This window comes from Merops nubicus, unplaced genomic scaffold, assembly GCF_000691845.1.
Source record: "Merops nubicus isolate BGI_N331 unplaced genomic scaffold, ASM69184v1 scaffold3111, whole genome shotgun sequence".
Taxonomy (NCBI): domain Eukaryota; kingdom Metazoa; phylum Chordata; class Aves; order Coraciiformes; family Meropidae; genus Merops; species Merops nubicus.
In genome coordinates, this window is record NW_008587414.1 from 5,137 (window position 1) to 24,019 (window position 18,883).

The 18,883-nt window shown below is 45.1% G+C and overlaps 1 protein-coding gene across 1 annotated transcript; it reads left to right on the forward strand.

The window, feature by feature from the left end:
• Positions 1–1,068: 1,068 nt before the first annotated feature.
• On the forward strand, positions 1,069–14,947 carry IMMT (inner membrane protein, mitochondrial; the record flags this gene model as incomplete). The annotated part of the gene is made up of 9 exons (XM_008948889.1): positions 1,069–1,145; positions 1,578–1,767; positions 3,529–3,649; positions 7,471–7,551; positions 8,674–8,775; positions 10,959–11,095; positions 12,142–12,245; positions 13,915–14,050; positions 14,818–14,947. Coding segments are annotated over 9 exons (1,078 nt in total), but the record flags the coding sequence as incomplete, so codon positions are not given.
• Positions 14,948–18,883: the final 3,936 nt, after the last annotated feature.

Sequence of the window (18,883 nt, forward strand, 5' to 3'; positions counted from 1 at the left end):
GAGCACAGCTAGGGCTTGTGAAGGTCTCAGGGGTAAGAGGAGCATGTTTCCTGTTGTGTACACGTGTTCCTGTGACTAATTAAAAACTTTTGGCTGCTCTTCTGGAAAGAATAAGAATTCAGTATTCCCACCTTTCCTCTCTGTGGGACTTAAACCACAAGATTTGTGCTTGTTCCTTACTGCCATTTGTAGAAGAAAATGGAGAAACTTATCTTCTGGGGGGGGTGTTGTAATGAAACATCACCCAGTTTTCATTTTTCAAGAAAAAATTTCTAGTTGCCTGTAATATTTCAACAGTGGGAAAAGTTTCTTTTCTGCCTAGAACTCTGATTTCCCGTGAGTCCTCTGTTCCTCTCTTAGCAATTCACATGTGGGAAAAAAATAACCCCTCTGAAGGGGATGACCTTTTTCCTTCTTCTGTAGGCTGGAGTAGCTTAACTGGTCTTGCTGGTTAATCTTAATTTTCAGATAAAATATAAAGAAGATAAAAATCTTGGGTAATGTGTTTAAGAAGAACATAATGAAATATCACTCTTCAAATAATAATTTCATTTTTATTGTAATCTTATGTCTGTCTGGAAAGTGGATGCATTGTTAATTCTTTAAAAGAGGTCTTGGTTTGGAAGCTCAAGGAGAACTGCCTGTATCTCTTCAGAAACAGAAGTAGGTTTAAGTATTAAATACAGTTTTTAGTGGTTTTAAGTCTAAAAACAGCTGTTGTTGTCTTCTGCACTGCTCACAGCTGAGCTTTTCAGTGCATGCGGTTGCTGAGGATCTGAACTAACCCAGTTATACTGCCCAAATAGGAGGCTGGAAACATAAATAAGAAAAACAAATGCAGACATAAACTGGGATTTTTTGTTTCCCTCATTTTTAAAAATACCCTTAACCTACAAGCTGCACGTGAAAAAACTCTTCTTTGTAGGGCAAACAGAGTCCGACGTTGCTGCTCTCGTGCCAGCTGCTGCTGTGCAGGATGTGTCTGTGGAGCAGACAGGGCTGGTGGTGCCGTTGGGGTGAAGAGAGGTTTAACTGTGCTCTAACTGTTGCCTCCTCCGCCCCTTGCAGAGCAGCCGGTGTGGGAGAGCGTCGCCCCGTGCGCTGCGACCCTGCCGTGGCTATGCCAGCCCCTCGGGAGAGTCTGGGTACGTGCAGGGGCTGGGGGAGCTGCTGCCTCTCCTCTGGTGGCCAGGGGGCAATCTGCTCCTCAGTTTGCCCTCAGAGCAAATTGGTAGCGGTGGGATTTTTTAAACTCATATTCTCATAGTTTTGTGTGTTGGATTCAGTCAGATTTAAGCAAAGCTCATGAAGATGATCAAGATTTAGAAGGAAGGTTGGGGATTTCCATGATAGATGTGTGTTAGAGGGAAGGTTGGGGATTTCCTTCATGTCTTTGTGTTAGTCATGAGCCATTACGGTACCAGGGGTTTGCTGGTGCTGACAGTGTTTAAAGGGGGGTGCTGGGTTTGTTGGCAAGCTTCTGGAACAGGGTGGTTGTCCCCAGCTCCACGACTCACTAATTTGATGTTTGCCCTATAAACCAACGGACATAACTTTGACTCTTCTTCCCCCCTCAGTGTTTCTGTAGGCAAAGTGATTGGTGCAGGTGTCCTGTTTGTGGGTGGAGGAGTGGGTGGGACTGTCCTGTATGCCAGCTATGACACGCAGTTCCGGGAGAGCGTCGAGAAGGCTGTTCCCTACTCTGACAAGCTCTTCGAGATGGCACTTGGTCCTGCACCCTACAACACACCCATGCCAAAGAAAACAGTAAGTGTTCCCCACTCCCTCCCACCCTGCCATTTGTCTTTTTTTTTTATAGCCTCTGCTCTTAGTTTTCAAATTCTGATTAATTTAAAAATTTTAAGAATTTTAAAGAATTCTTAAACTGAGAATGGTTCAGACTTGTGAACCGAATTGCTGCTTTGTGCTGAGTGACAGTGATGCTTCTACATTACCCCTTATGATCTTGTGATTGTGGTCTTTGGGCTGTAAAACTTATTTGCAGTGAAATAATCTAGCAGGATTCTAACTTACTAGCTCTTCTGCTCATACTCAAATAAACTGAGGGGGAGAGAGGTGGGTGACACGCTGGAATTTGACTGGTTTATTGTGACTAGAGATTGAGTGGAGTTAGCGAGGTAGCGGGATTAGGTGGGTTTGATTCTAAGCTGAATTTATGTAAAAGAAGACTGGAACTTTTTGCATCAGTAACACTTTGAGAGGTACAGAGCCATGTGTAAGCATCATACTTTGAAATCCTAGTGACACAACCCTTCAGAAAGGAGAACTTGATACACCCTTTAGCTCAACTCTGGGAATTTAATCTGGAAGTTTCTCTCTTCCTGCATCTGAAAGCAAACACCTCCCAGTTATTCAGGAATGCTGAAAAACTGCGGTGGCCGTGGCTGTCCTGAGCTCTCAGAAGCCATTTGAGCTGCAAGAAACCCAAATATTTTTAATTGAAGCTTAAGAAAGCTGATATTAATGAACGTGAGAATATCAGTTAACCAGAACTGTATCTCTTCTAGTTTTAGCTACACTTGACTTGTGATCATCCAGGCTCTCCATGCCTCCCAGGCACTAGTACATCTTGCAAATCAAGACTGGCCAGACAGCACAGTATCCTCTGCCCAGTCGTGGCTCTAGCTCAGATGGTTTTATTTTTACCCTGTGGCTTTGCATTGTGCATATTAAAGGATTACTATAAAACTTTGCAGTGCTCTGTGCTTGAGTAAGATACTAGTGTTTGTCTGCCCCAAACACTAGTATCTAAATGCCTTCAAAGGGAAATTGGTGAAGCCATGCAGCTCTGGTACCTGGCCTGTCAAACCCACACCATGTCTGTAGCATCTTCTGGCCAGTTATAACCAGATAAAATCATGTTAGTTCTTTTTAAACCTGTCTTTGATTATTCAGTCGTGCTTCTTTAAAACAATCATATATTTTCTCCACTACAACTTGAAAAGGAATTGCCTAGAAACTGAGCAGGATGACTCCCCTAAGGGCTGGTGGACAAAAAAATTACAACTGAGGGAACAAGGTGTTAGAGCACTTACTTGAAAAACTGAAGCTGAGTAGAGAACACGGGTGGCCTAACTTGTTTTGATTCAGTGTGTCAGATGTACCTGTATGGACTAAATAGTGTCCAAGGGGAAATAATTGAAATCTGCTTTCTGGAATTGCTTGAGAGCTTTATGTAGTTGTGGTTTTTATAGCTTTGCATTATCTGTATTCTTTCAAAACACTCAGAAGGGTTTGGAGTGCTTGAGGCATTAAATTATTTGCCTTTTATACATAGATTAATATTTGTAGGAAAAACTGACACTGCTATACCTTCAGCTTTGAAGAGGTGACAATTGTAAAGATTCCTTCTAAATGAAAAAAATAAAGGCAAGAAATTATATGGCCTTGAAGCTTAGGTTTATGATACAGTTATGGACATGGAAATGTTCTTCTCTGTTACAATGGAAGTGGTGAGACACAGGCTGTTTGGAAAACTGATGATCTTCTTATTTTTGATTTTTCAAGGTACAGCCAGGTCCACTGAAGATCTCATCTGTAGCAGAAGTAATGAAGGAGTCTAAACAGCCCACTGCCAAATCCACCGTCAGCAAAACAGAAGCTGCTCCTCCTTCAGAGGAAAAAGAAGGTAACTTCACAGGATGTCATGTAGAGAGAAGCAAAAGACTTAATGATCTCACACATCATACATCCTGTGGTAGATTAAATTGTCCTTTGGAATGGTTGAAGTTGAGTCATGTCTTAGAATTGATGGTATTTCCTTTTCAGTCGTAAGAAAATTTATCTAAAATGGCTTTAGCTTTTTTGTGCCTATTTTTGAAAATATTATTTACCTTGTAATATATTTGGAATCTAGCACAACGTACCTGCAAAGTACCTGCAAAAGGTGTGCATAGGTTGATGAGCTGTGAGGTCAGGTGGCTGAGTTGTGGGATACAGGTAAAAGGCTGCACGTTATTAGAGGAGCTGAGAGGGAGATGATAAATAGTTTGAAAACCATGTTCCTGAGGTGGACACCACAGGGAATGAGGCACCTTGGACCCTGGTGACCCACAAAGCAGGACTCTGCTTCAGTCCCCACCCTCCAGCATTACAACCAAACCCACATATGAAGCTTTAATGGCTGTAGGTGCCCACGAGGAAGGTCTGCAAGGAGAAACTGCACCAGCAGCACACAGTGGGTACCACAGAAGGAAGCAGCGTAGTGGGTGGCTTGCTGTTAAAGGGCACTGAGGTGTCCATCTGCTGACCTGACAGGGAGTCACGAGAGGTTTGCTGCCTCCTGGGAGCTAAGGTCTGAAACGTTTCTGAGAGGAGGCCACAATTTATCAAGAGCACCAGCTTGACCAGTTGTCATCTATTCACTGGAGTGTCCACTGCTGCTCTTTCATGTAGACACGAAGGACAGCACAAGCCAGAACCTGGGTGAAATCAAGGAATACTGTGGAGCCCTGGGGGTGCAAGCAGAAAGTCTTGGTGCCCAAGTTCTCTTTTCCTGCATTTTACCCATGAGAGGAAAGGGTGCAGCCAGAAATAGCTGTGTAATGCAAATCAGATTCTGGCTTCATGAGTGTGCCATCATGAGGGTCTTGGCTTTTATGACAATGGATGTTCTTCTCTGGCTCTAGCCTGTTAGGGAGGGATAGGACCCACCCGTCTACAAGAGGTGGGGGAATCCTTGGCAGCAGGCTGACCAGCTCGGTGAGATGGGCTCTGAATTGAAGGACACAGGGGCCAGGATCCAAAGTGTCAACACTCACATCATTGCAACCAACTGGGGGACAAGCCAGGCCAACAAGAGCCACGACAGATGTTCCTTAGCTGCCTCTCCAGATGTGAACCAGAAGACCAGCTGCCTCAGGAGTATGTATACCAATGCACACAGCCTGGGGAAGAAACAGGAGGAACTGGAGCTCTCGACCAGTCAGAAAGTTATTCTCTTAGGAATAACTGAAACGTGGTGGGACAACTCCCGTGGCTGGAGGATCCTGATGGATGGCTATAGCCACATGTAGGCTGTTTCATGAAGGCAGATAGGGAAGAAGAAATGGAGGAGTCGTGCTGTGTGTTAAGGAGAACCTTGAATGTATAGAAATCAACTGAGGTGATTGTGGAAGCCCTATTGAGTGTCTCTGGGTCAAGATCAGAGGGGTTGTCTCCAAGGGGCATGTTACAGCAGGCGTCTGCTGCTGACCTCCAAACCAAGATGGTACGGCCAGCAGAGCAATATTTGGGTCACTTAAGCAAGCTTTGGGTCAACAGAACCTGGTTCTTATGGGTGACTTCAGCTACCCAGACGTTTGTTGGAAGAACAGTGCAGCAGGTCACGTGTTATCCATCGAGTTCCTGGAGAGTGTAGAGGACTGTGTCCTCACACCAGTGTTAGATGTGCCAGCCAGGAACGAGGCACTGCTGGACTTGCTGCTCCCACACCAAGACAACCTGCTTGGGAGTAGCTCAGCTAGCAACAGCCTTGGCTGCAGTGGTGACAGTACAGTGGAGTTTGGGATCCTGCTGAGCACATGGAAGGTGAGTACTAAGACAAAGCTTTTAGATTTTAGAAGAGCAAACTTCAACTGTTGGGCCCCAGACCTTGGGAACAAAAATCCAGGTCAATGCGAAAACAGACCCAGCATCAGCAAAGGAAGAGCTGGTATTTGAACTGTTACAGGAGCTTGACAAACTAACTGGTGAACCAAAAGTTATCCACCTGGACTTGAAGGAGGATTCAGGAATTGATAGGCTCATCAGTCTTACTTCAACCCCTAGGAAAGCTATGGAGCAAATCCTCTTGGGGGCTGTCACAAACCAAATGAAGCTTGTGGTTGGAGAAAGCCAGCATAGACTCACCAAGAACAAGTCATGCTTGACAAACTTGATTGCCTTCTACAACAAAGTAACCTGCTGGGTTGATGTGGGGTGTGCAATGGATGCTGTCTACCTGGATTTCGCCAAGGCTTTCCATGTGATTCCCCACAGCTCCCTCCTAGGGAAGCTGACATGTTACAGCCTAGAGGAGTGGTCTGTGTGGTGGGTGGGGATGTGGCTGACAGGCCACACCCAGAGGCTGGTGGTAAGTGGCTCCTTTTCAAACTGGCAGTCTCTCACAAGTGATGTCCCCAGGGATCGATACCCAGCCCAGCGCTGCTTATTGTCTTCATGAGTGATGTGGATGGTGGGTCAGGCACACCCTGATGAAGATTGGTGATGAGACCCCAGACTGGTTGGGGACACCTTAGAAGGGAGAGCCATGCTGCAGGAAGACCTGGATAAGCTGGAAGAGTGGGCTAACAAGAACCATATGAAGTTCAGCAAGGACAAGTGTAAGGTCTTGCATCTGGGAAAACATAATCCAGGAGTGTGCAGCACAGGCTGGGATCTACCCAGCTGGAGAGCAGCTCTGTGAAAGGGGACATGAGGGTCCTCATGGACAATGAGCTCAATGTGCATGAACAATGTGCTGCTGCTATGACAGAGAAAGCCAGTGGGATACTAGGTTGCACAAAGGGCATTGCCAGCAGAGAGAAAGAAGTTATTATCCCTCTCTACTCAGCACTTGTCAGGCCACCCCTGGAATACTGTGTTCAGATTTGTCCCTGCTGTGCAAAAAAGGTGTGGACAGGCTGGAGAAGGTCCAGAGCAGGGCCACAGGGATGATCCAAGGAATGGGAAGCTGCCATATGAGGAAAGGCAGAGGGAACTGGTGTTTTTTTCAGAGAAAAGGAGGCTTGGGGGACACCACGTCACCATGTTCAAGTGTTTAAAGGGGGCTGCAAAGAAGATGGAGAATCCCTTTTTACAAGGAGTCATGTGGAAAACAATATGGGGTGATGGGTGCAGGTTACTCCTGGGGAGACTCTGACTGCACACAAGAGGAGAATCTTTTTTTATATGTTGACAGCCGGCCATGGGAATCGTCTCCCCAGGGAAGTGGTGAGGTCCTCAACATTGGATACTTTTAGGATCAGCTGGATGATGCTGGGACATCTTTTCTGGATGGTGCTTTTGCTAAGAAAGGTTGGATCAGATGATCCTTAGGTCCCTTCCAACCTGGTGTTCTGTGATTCAAGGACTGTCAGGCACAGCTGAGGTATGAGACTCAGCTGGAAGAGCACTCTGGGGGCTGCACTCTGAGTCCATTTACCTCTTCTTTGTGCAAGCACAAGAAGCCTAATTTTGGCTAACTGCTGAGCTACTATAAAGGCAGATCAGATGGAACTGGTTTAGAGAGGAACAATTGTGACTTCTTTTTACATTGATCTCTCATGACCATGTCTGTGTGTGTGTGTCAGTAATACCTGGTTACTCTTTGTCCAGAACATTCGCTTGTTTTCTGAAACCAGTAATATCAGTGTCCAAGTAATGTTTGTACAGAAGGAAAAAATGAAGTATCTTCTCTCTGTTCTGACATGATGGCTCAGGGGTGTGTTCTGTGACTGTCCTTCCCAGCAGGCGAGGCTGCAGCACAGATCATCTCCGCTGCAGGCGTAGCCGTCTCGGTGCCAGCTCCGGGGATCCAGACTGAGGAAGGTGATGAAAATCATGTGAACATGATGAATTAAAACAAAATCTGTAGCTTCGGGTGCATAAATTCTTCTGTGTTGGTATTTGTCAGTTTTTAAAAGCGGGATTCTCTGTGCTTTTTGCAGAAGAAAATGTCCATCATCTGTTAATAGATGTTTAGAGTACTAAGAAGCTGAGGTGGATACGTGGGGCAGGTGTCAGTGTGAGTGTGAGAGGAGAACCTGCCTCTGTGCTCAGCTGGAACTTCTGCAGTCCAGTTTGCCTCTGCCCTGTGTGGCTTTCTGAGTGCTGTTCAGAAAAGCATGTCTGCCCAGGGCCAAGTGAAGAAACTGCATTTAATGTTTAACTCAACAAGAAACACAAGCTTCTGTATGGTCGTAGAGGGAGAGATCATCTCTTTCAGATGAGATGACATTAATTTCTTTCTGCATGAAGGCATCTCATAAAAAGTGTGCCAGCAACAAGTACAGGCTTCCTTCAGCGTTAGCATGGGCATTGCTGCAGGGTAACCTGATGGGTTGTGTTGCAATATGAGGCTGGGAGCTGGGAGGTCTGGGGCCTCTCCTCAGTTCAGATGCAGACTTGCTGTTGGTCTTGAGAGAATTACTTAGGTCAGTGCTCACTCTTAAAGGCATTCTAAATAACCTCAGGCTTAGGGAATAGAATATAATTGTGATTTATGATAGCCCTGACACTAATTTTTCATTATTTTGGCTGGACTCTAAGTGTGCCAGAGGAGAACTGAAAAATACCCCAAGAACAGATAGTCACTTTAAATTTAAACTTGGCTCCATATTGTATGTATTCCATATTGTATTCCAGTTCTTTGCCTTTCACTTCTGAATCTTGTTTATTTTTGTAACTGGGCAACATAAAATCTACAGATGTATATGAGGTATCTGTGGTACTATTTTTAATTTTTTAATTTTAAGGTTTGAGACTGGACTTGTGGTTATGAATATAAAGAGGCTTGTGGTAGTTTCAGCATAGCTCCACGCAGAAGTCAAATTTATAAAGTGATGCTGACTATAAAAAACAGTTTTGAAAAGAAAGTTCCTTCCCCACAAGTAACCCATATGCTACTTTGGACTCTCCACTTAAACAGTGACTTTGTTTACTTCTGAACAGATAAAGAGCATGAAGGTTCCCACGCTGTAAAAGAACGGTCACCAGAAGAAGTTGCGGCCAGACTTGCCCAGCAGGACAAAGAGGAGCAAGAGAAGATATCAGGTGAGTCCATGCTGATGGCTTTCATGTACATGTTACATGTGGCAGAACAATGGTTGGACTGTACTGGCTTTAGAGTTCTAAGTTACACACTTTGTTGCAGTCCCAGTGTTGTGTTGGCAGAATAATTGGTGTTGAAGCTTCTTGCACCCTCTAAGAAGTAACTGAGAGTCAAAGGATGATGGAACATTGTGGGTTGGAATGGACCTCCAGGGTCTCTAGTCTGTCCTCCTGCTAGGAGAGTTGGGACAGGTTAGATGTGAATAGACTAGACTATTTCAGTTGGAGGGGACTTAAAATGATCATCTAGTCCAACTGCCTGACCAATTCAGGGCTTAAAATTCATGTTAAAGCATGTTGAGGGCATTGTCCAAATGCTTCTCAAACACTGGCAGGCTTGGGGTATCGACCACCTCTGAGAAGCCTGTTCCAGTGTTTGACTACTTTCTAAAAGCCTAAATAATGATCCTTCCACAGGAAGGTTGCTCAAGGCCTTCTCTGTGAAGGTTTGAAACTCTCCAAGGACAGAGATTGTTCAACCTTTCTGAGCAGCTTTGCCAGTGCTGCTTGTGATGGACAACTTGGTACATCTGGTTAGTTTCTCATGTTGGCCCTTGGATCTGCTGTCTCCTGCCCTTTCTCTGGGCAACTCTGAGAAGCCTGGTTCAACCTCTTCTGTAACACCCCTTCACGTGTGGAAGGCATTGCTTAAGATACCCTTCAGCTTCTCTTCTTTACTCTAGAAGCAGCCCAGATCCTTCAGCCTCTCATCTGTGCCACAGTCCACCTTAGTGCCTTTCCACTATTCTCTCCCCAGTGTGTTCGTCTCTGTCTTACACTGAGGCTCTCAATCTGTGACACCATATTCCAGATCTGGTCTCGTAAGTGCTGGTTAGAAGGAAATCATTTCTTCACTTGGTCTCTGGGGTGCTGGGCTCTTGTTTCATGCAGCCCTGCTCACAATCAGGACTCATTGCTGCCAGAGCATGCTGTTGACCATGTTCAGGTTGCCATCTTCTGGGATCCCCAGGTCCTCATCTAAGTGAAAATAGCCTTGAAAGAGAGTTTAGCTGCAGGGAGGCTGCATGCTGGTTGTGCTCCAGCCTTCTGTGGGAGCTACAGCCTTTGCATTTTGTTATTCTCCTTGTGTGGGGAAAGGGCAGATGGTGGAAGAGGTGCTGGCACAGTGTCCTGCATCTGATCTGATCTGACCTGTCTGACTGCTGTGTACATGAGACAGCATCATAGACTCACAGATGGCTTGGGTTGGAAGGGACCCTGAAGATCATCGAGTTCCAACCACCCTGCCATGGGCAGGGACACCTCCCACTAGACCAGGCTGTGCAGGATCTTGGCAGATGTGTTAATCACACTCAAAACTGGCTGTCTGGCCAAGCCCAGAGAGTTGCAGTGGATGGAGTCAAATCCAGTTGGTGGCTGGTCAGGGCTCAGTTTGGGGGGCAGTCTGTTTAATGTCTTTATCAGTGATCTGGATTGAGGGGGTCAAGGGCACCCTCAGTAAGTTTGTAGATGACACCACATTGAGCAGGAGTGTTGATCTGCTCCAGGGTCAGGAAGCTCTGCAGAGGGATCTGGAAGGGTTGGATTGATGGGAAGAGGTCGGTTGTTTGAGGTTCTTCTCCCATGTAAGTAGTGATAGGATGAGAGGAAATGGGCTTAAGTTGCACCAGGGAAGGTTTAGATTGGATGTTAGGAATTTCTTTATTGAAGGAATGCTGAGGCATTGGCCCAGGCTGCCCAGGGAGGGGGTGAAGTCACCATCCCTGGAGGTGTTCAAAAAACATGTAGATGTAGCACTTTGGGACATGGTTTAGTGGTCATGGTTGGACTTGATGATCTCAGAGATCTTTTCCAACCTTGATGGTTCTATGATAAGATGGAAAACACCTGTTGGTTAAATGCACCCCTCTGCAGAAACGTGGTGAAAGTCTTTCCACGGAGGAGCTTAACTGCTCTCAGTGCAGATGTGCACCTTGCTCTCCTCTAAGTGAGGAGTGTGCTCTGGTGCCCTTCCCTCTGCAGGTGGCAGCGCAGTTCCTGAATGACCAACTCCTCTGGGTCATGGAAAACAACATGAGGAGCTGCAGAGGATATAACCTGTCATTTTACTAATTCTAAGGCTCTTTTCTTTATAGTTTAATTGATCTAGTTAATTTTTTTCCCAGCCCTAGCAGCAACTCTGGAGGGAGCCCTGAGCACCACAGCTCGTGTGACCCTTCAGGCCATCACTGCCCAGGAGTCTGCAGTGCAAGCAGTGAACGCCCACGCACAAATACTGAAGGAGGCCATGGACAATTCTGAGGTAAGCTGGACAAATAGGGGCAAGTTTTTTTTTTTTTCCCTACTGTGTTCAGTAAAACACCATCTTTAATTGTGAAATGTGAAGTTGGAAGCTTTTCTTTCAGTGTCTTTACTTTTATCACAGTTTTAACTAAGCTTTCCACTTGTGTCATGGTGTAGTTAAATAATATGGTGGGTTTGCATTTGAATTTTGGTGGGTTTTTTCCCCCCCAACTTTTATTTCCCTTTTGCAAGAAGAAAAGTTCAAGTTTATATAATGATAGTCTTCATGTTGTATTTGATTCATTGCATTTTAATTCCCAAGCCCATTTTTAACCAGGACATAGTTAGGGTATCATGCTCTCCACCCTCTTAGCTTCGTTGAACAATTCTCCTTACCAAAATCTTCTTTCTGGGTTGTTCATTTCCTGTCTGGAAGGGAGTAGGGGATGCAGGAGTGATACCAGCTTGTGGTTCTGGTGTGCTGGTGCTGGGCTTTGTGTGGAACTGCTGCTTCCTGCAGGCCTGCAGCAGAGCATTTCATCTGGTGGCTGATCAAACAAACTGGGACATATGGGCAACTAAACAAGCACTTGAGATTCAGTCTAGTAGTTAGAAAAAGAAGTGTCTTAAGAGTTTGCTTTTAGTCTGCTTGCTCTAACATGAAGCAACTTAAGTATTATACTTAATAATATTTCAGCTTAATTCTTAAAGCACCATAATACTTGGGAGCAATTCTAAAATATTTAACACATGTAGAGTTTTCCCCAAAAACATTGTGGCATGGTACAGCAATCCCCATGCAAGCTGTTCTGTGTGGACAAATGGCTGCTGCTCAGGTGGGAAAAAGCCCCTGATGTTAGAAATCAAACAAAATCAAAAGAAAAGGTTGGAAGAGGAAAAAAAATGGATAAAACTTCCAGCTGTGCTGCTGGTAAAACACAAGAATGCTGCTCAGCTGGATAAAGATGTTGTAGCAAGGTGTGAATCTCTAGTGGCTTCATTTTTTTAGAACTCTTAATTCTTTAGTGATGTTAATGACCCTAATTAGGACTCTGTGGTGCTTAGGCTGCCGGGGAGAAGAAGTCCTCTCAGTGGAGAACTCTGGAGGAGGCGCTGAAGGACCGGAGGAGAGCGGTGGACGAAGCTGCCGACGCCCTTCTGAAAGCCAAGTAAGCTGCTGCTTTCTGAGGCTTATCGAGTGGTGAGTCCAGGTCACCCACAGGAGGGCTGGCAGACACTGCTTGAATTCCTAGAGATTACACTGTCACCCGTGTTCATACTAAACTGCCACCTTTGTGCCAGATCAAAACAAGGTTTCATATGCTAATGAATGACTTAGGTGCCTGTGCACATAGTCCTCATGGCACCAGAGAGTCTGAAACTGTCCTGCTCTTCTTTTTAAAACTTGCTTATCTCTCCAAAACTTATGTATAGTGTTAGTAAATTCAAGTAAGATTGAAAAGAAATCACATCATTCTTTTAGTAGTATTTTTGAATCATTTTGTCAATTGTCCTATTGCAAGGACTCTGCACTCTCTGTGTATTTAAGTTGGTAACATCACTAGCTTCTTTCAACTGCAATGAAAAATGAAACCTTATGGCATTGTTTGGTGGTTCCATCTGTCAGCAGAGTTGCTTTTAAAGTTAGTTTTTTTATTAAGTACACATCTTTGTCAATATTAAACCTTTTGCAAGGACTCTGACTGCACTCTGTGTATTTAAATTGGTAACATCACTAGCTTCTTTCAGTTGCAGTGAAAAATGAAACCTTATGGCTTTGTTTGGTGGTTCCATCTGTCAGCAGAGTTGCTTTTAAAGTTAGTTTTGAATCCCAAAATGGAGCACTGCTCATAGCCCAGGGTGCCCTAAGAGCAGCGTTGATGTGCCTGGAGCCTGATGTGCAGCCTGACTCTGCAGGGATGGTAGCAGAAAAAGTAAGAAGACAGACAAATATCTCCAAGGTGCTCTTGTAACAAAGATAGAAGTAAATTTGGAAACCCTCTGGTGCTCCTGAGGCTGAGAGGGCAACATCATCGTTGAAGCTACGCCGTCGCTATTTAACTTCAAAACTTACCTTTGAAGTTGCTGTGCTGACTGAAAATAGTTACAAGGTGTAACTGAGGTTTCAAGGAGTAAAACAAAGCTAATGCAAACCCCTGATGCTTTCATTCTCTATGATTCTACTGGATGCCTTTGCTTTGATTTATTTACTTATTTATTTTAAAGTTTGCTCTTTATTCCAGCGAGATCATTAGAAACCTCCATTGGTTGGAATGGATTGGAAAAGGAATGCTTTTTGACTTTCACCTAGATTTCCAATTATGTTAGAGGAAAGCAATTCTTTCTTAATGACAAAAGAAGTGCTCTATCTTTACAGAGCCCTATAAATTTTCTCCCATCCTCATTTATGTCCACCACTCACCAAGACCAAAACACTTCTGCAGGAGTGGGCCACATGTATGAAAAGTGTTTCCTTGATACCCTGTCCTGTGATGGCAACATCTGCCTTCTGATATTAACATAGTTTTACTAATAACAGCTCCTTTCAGTGAACTTTCTTTCATCTTCACCTTCCAGCTAGGTCTTGAATACTAATTCCACTATAAATAATTGTCAATTTACATGGAACAGAAACACTGACATCTTTAGATTTCAGGCTGTGGAAAAAAAATAGTCTTTAATGACAGCACTTTAGCCATAGAGCTGGTAGAGGAGAAGCACCAGGACAGTTGTCCAGGAGTTCTTCCTGTAAACAAAGACAGCATGAAGGAAACTTTGCTTTGGGCTTTTGTTGTAAGACCTGTATGTGTTATAACCAGCAGCTGCTTCTCTTTTCAGAGAAGAGCTAGAGAAGACGAAAGGTGTAATCGAGAATGCCAAGAAGTCTCAGATTGCAGGAGCCAAACCTCACATTACTGCTGCAGAAGAAAATCTTCATCATATGATAGTTGACCTGGACAACGTTGTGAAGAAGGTAATGCCCCCACAGAGTGTGTGTGGTTGCTGTTGGAGCAAGGACTGCTCGGCAGCTTGCACAGATCTCCTGCTCCCAGGTCCTCTGTACTTCTGAAGTATAAATTCCATCTTTTTTTTGGCTATACTCAGTGTTTGAGCTGATGAAACCATAGGAGCTTCACAAGAACTTGAGCTCTGTCCTGAATGAGTTTCCAGCTGGCTTGACCACCATCAGCTCTTCCTGTGGGCAACTTGTGACTCTTCTATTTGATTCCAAGAGGTCAGGGAGGAGTAGGACCAGTGTGTGCTAAGGACTTGGTGGGTAAATCACAGCTCAGAAGACAGGGGAAGAAATGTGAAGGTTACCTCCTTTGCAGGCCAGCTGATAATTCATCAGGTGCATTTTGAGTGAATTTAACCTAGTAGCAGGAACATCAGAGCTCAGTGAGAGGAGGGGAGTGCCACAAGAGCAACTGGTAGGCCTGTGGGATAGCTGTAAGCAGAGGAGAGCTAGAGATCTTTAAAGATAGAACTGACTCTCTTGGTCCTGTCTAGGCTACAGACTGGTTACAGCCTGCCCATGAGACAAACTGGGTTAGTGGTAGTTCCAGCAAAGAGTTATTGTAAGTAAGAAGTGCAATATCACAGGGTGATTTTTTTTCTCCCCTGAGTGAGTCTGCTTTGGTTGGGCTGAGGGGTAACCATACCTGCCACTAACTCTGTTACCTGTGCTTGTGTCTTCAGTACTTGCCTTGAAAAATAAAATCTCATTTCTGTTTGTTACAGGTCCAGGCAGCACAATCTGAGGCCAAGATAGTAGCTCAGTACCACGAGCTTGTGGCTAAAGCCAGAGAAGAGTTTCAGCGAGAGCTGGACAGCATCACCCCCGACGTGCAGCCTGGCTGGAAGGGGATGAGTAAGTTTCTGACCGAGGGGCTGGTCGTGCTTGTTACACTCCAGCCACTCTGCTTTGTGTTTCTGTCACTACAGCCTCTGGATTGAACATCCAGCACCCTCATTTCCATGCTGCTTGGTTGGTTTGAAGTGGAAGTGAGGTCACAATTAAAATAAGTAGTCTAAGGCAGGTGTTATGAAAAGGCTTTTCTGCAAACTACCTGAGCTTGTATGGGAGGTTTCACAGAATGTAGCTCTGAGGGGTAAATAGCATGGGATTGTTTAAACATCTCTTCCCTTCCCTGGTATTCCAGGAAGAGTCCCAGGTCACTCCAGACTTGGAACAAGTCTGTGGTGCTCCCTGATCAAGTATTTGTCTGGTTGACTTTCAGTGATTGTAGATATTTGAGTATAACTTTATTGCAGGGTGATGAACTGCCTGAGTCCCTCTAGACCAGTGGTAGATACTCTGAAAGAGAGAATTCATGGCTCATACCCTGCCTACCCCAGTGTATGTTATTTACAAATTAAATCATCATGGAAACTTGCCCTGAACAATAGCCAGCTGCACAGCAGCACTGAGCAGGCCTCTCGTGGGGGTTTTCTGCTGCCACTACTACAGTTCCTTGCCCAAGATCTGACATCTCATGAGCTCGTGTTTATTTGAGGTGCTTGAGGTTTTCCCACTTGAGCTCTTTCCTGCTTTCCTTATAACAGAAAAGAAGTGTGAAATGTGATTCAAAAGCATAGTTAGACTGTTTCTCTCTTACTAGAGGAATAAATGTATTACCTGGAGCTGCTGGAAATGTTCATGCACCAGTGTTGCAGGAAGCAGGAAAGGAGTCAGGCTCACAATGGAGTTAGGATGCTTTAACAGTCAGCAATCCCCTCTGCACTCTCTGTGCCACAGGTACCATTACTTACCTTACCTTTTAAAGGCACTTACCTTGAAGTTTAAAGGTAGGCAGGGAAGCAGAGTTGCAGGAGGAGGAGTGTGTGTGAATCCCAGCACTGTGGATAAGCTACTGCAGGTACCCACGTGGTGCATCCACTGAGCAGAAGGATGTCATTCAAAAAAATTCATTCCCTCAAACACATTTCCCAGGTATTTGCAATCAGGGTTTTAACATCAGAGGTACCACGTGGTCTCAGGCCTGTGTAGCCTCAGTGTTCAGAGGGAGCTGTCACAGCTTTACTTCTGAGTTGCAACAGATTTCTTTCTGGATGTGATACCTACTGTTTGAAAAAAATGTGGTGTTAGTATTGCCTAATAATCTTCTCGAAGTACTCTATGAAGAATTACAACATACTCATTCTTTATGCTTTAGAAGTGTGGACCCTACCCCACAAATTCACTTTCCTAGCTAAATGAATACACCAGCTCTTCAGAATGGTCAGTTTTTGTTAAAAAAACACCAACCAGCCACTCAGTATATGTGGGGAAAACATTTTAGACTAACAAGTCGTTTATGGAGTTTGCTTTTGGGGTGTTAGTTTTGAAGGGAAAAATAAATTATTTAGGCACCCTGGCGATGGAGCTGCCTTTCCTTGTGCAGGGTGGAGGGAGGATATCTCGGGGTTTGTGACTGCTGCCTGTTTGAAGGAGGACAGGGCATCCATGTCACACTGGTGTGACCCACTGAGGTGCATGGGACTGGCTCAGGGTCTGTGACTCTGCTGCCACTTGGGAGTTTCTTTCTTTACTGCCTCTGATTTATAAGAACCTAGAAATGTCAGGCAAAACTTCTCAGTGTCCTGTCATGCTTTCTACTTCAAACTTGTATTCTCTGCTTTGGCTAAACTCCAGCATCAACCTGTGGGTTTCCAAAGGTGATTTTAGTGGTTGGGATGTTTTGGGCTACATCATGCCTGTAATACATGGAGACATTTATACTCAACATACTGTTTCTCCTGAATTCCTAAAGCTTGGGCTGATGTTTAAGTCCCTGTAGCTAAGAGGCTCTTGTTCTCTGTTTTACTTGGCATGACTGACTTCCTGTAGTGTACGTGCATTAACTTTTCCAACCTCTCCTCTTTCTGTTGCAGAGATAACTGACCTGGGTGAGTTCCTGTAGCTTGTTCTGGTCTTGTGAATGTCATCTCTTCTCTTTGTCCTTTTGTATGTTTGTGTGGTACATCAAGTTAAATTCCAGGCAGTACCAAGTGTTCCTAAAACACACCAGTCTGAGGTATGCTTTGGGATCCCTTCCACTAATTTTGCTCATCTGCCTTAAAGGACAAGTTCCTTGTCTAGCAGCACTTCCCAGGTCAGAGTGGTGGCTGGCTTGTGGAAGCCAGGTCTACATCTGCTTTGTGAAGTTAAGCCAGCTGATGTGTGCTGCTGAGATTCCAATGAGGAACAAACTGTGGCTGAAGCTGTGTGAGGATTTTCTCCTCCAGCAGGCCCACCTCACAGCAGTCCTGGCTTGAGGGAGCTGCTGGGTCCACCAGCTCCTGCTGACACCACTGAAACCTTTAGGTACTTTGTTGGCGTGCTTGAAAAGCCACATAGAGCCACTCTGAGCTGGGTCTCCAAAACCACATCCCTGTAATTTGAAGTTTGCTTGACTCTGAATATAATCTTCATGATTAAAGCCTGGCCTGTGGCAGGAGGGTTGGAACTAATGATCTTTAAGGTCCCTTCAAGCACAAACCATTCTGTGATTCTTTGAATGATTTTAGAAGTGTTGATTAACTCCTTGATTCTGAGGTGGATTATTGTTTATTTTTTCCCTTTTGATCAAAGAAATGGAATTTAAAACTGGAATGCAGCAAAACTCTGTCCTGTTTGTAACAGCTGAGCTTGATGGTGCTGGTCAGCTTTCCTGCTGGACACAAGGACTGAGCCCTCCTGTGCCAGTCCTTCTGCCAGCAGGATGGCATGACAGGTCCATGTCCCTCCTGTGCTGAGGGCTCCGGAGCTGGACACAGCACTCCAGGTGAGGTCTCACCAGAGCAGAGTAGATGGGCAGTAGCCTGTGTCCTTCCCCTCTCCCCACAGAAACCCAGCAGACTTCTTAGCAGATAGAGCTGCAGTTGTGACCACAGCTGCTCTTTGAATAGCCAAACCTGAAAGGTACAAATTTGGGTAAGAAATCTGACTGAGAGCAGTTGATGTGGAGGACTGTTGAAGAGAGAGAAGGTCAGTTCTGGCTGTCTCTCACAATGACTTCAGTGTTTTCAGGATCAGGTTTCTGTAAGCTTGCACCCAGCTGGAGGTGTTGGTGCTCGGGGTTTACGTATCCTGCTGCCACAGGGGATACGTGGGGTGTGAAGATGAGGAAATGGACAGAGTTCTCAACATCTCCTCTGAGTGTGACATGGAAGTGTAAAAAATAGCTGTGAATCATTTCAAAGAAACATAAGAGAATTTCTCTCCCTGGCAAGAAGGACTTGCTTGTAGGTGTGGCTCAGAAAGGGGTACTGGGTGGTACACGACGAGGGTTTGAAGTGCTTGGAAGCTTCTCAGAAAACACAGAATCATTAAGGTTGGAAAAGACCTCTAAGATCATCAAGTCCAACTGTCAACCCAGCACTACCATGACCACTAAACCATGTCCTGAAGTGCCACATCCACGCATTTTTTGAACCCCTCCAGGGATGGTGACTCCACCACCTCCTTGGACAGCCTGTTCCAATGCCTCACCACTCTGTCAGGAAAGAAATTCTTCCTAATAGCCCATCTAAACCTTCCCTGGCCCAACTTAACCCTATTTCCTATTGCTGGTAACCTGGGAGAAGAGACCAACCCCCACCTCACTCCATCCTCCTGTCAGGGAGCTGTAGAGAGCAGTAAGGTCTCCCCTCAGCCTCCTCTTCTCCAGGCTGAACCCCCCCAGGTCCCTCAGCCGCTCCTCACAAGCCATGTTCCCAGACCCCTCAGCAGCTTTGTTGCTCCTCTTTGGATCTGATTCAGCCCCTCAATATCTTCCTTATCCTGTGGTGCCCAAACTGACCC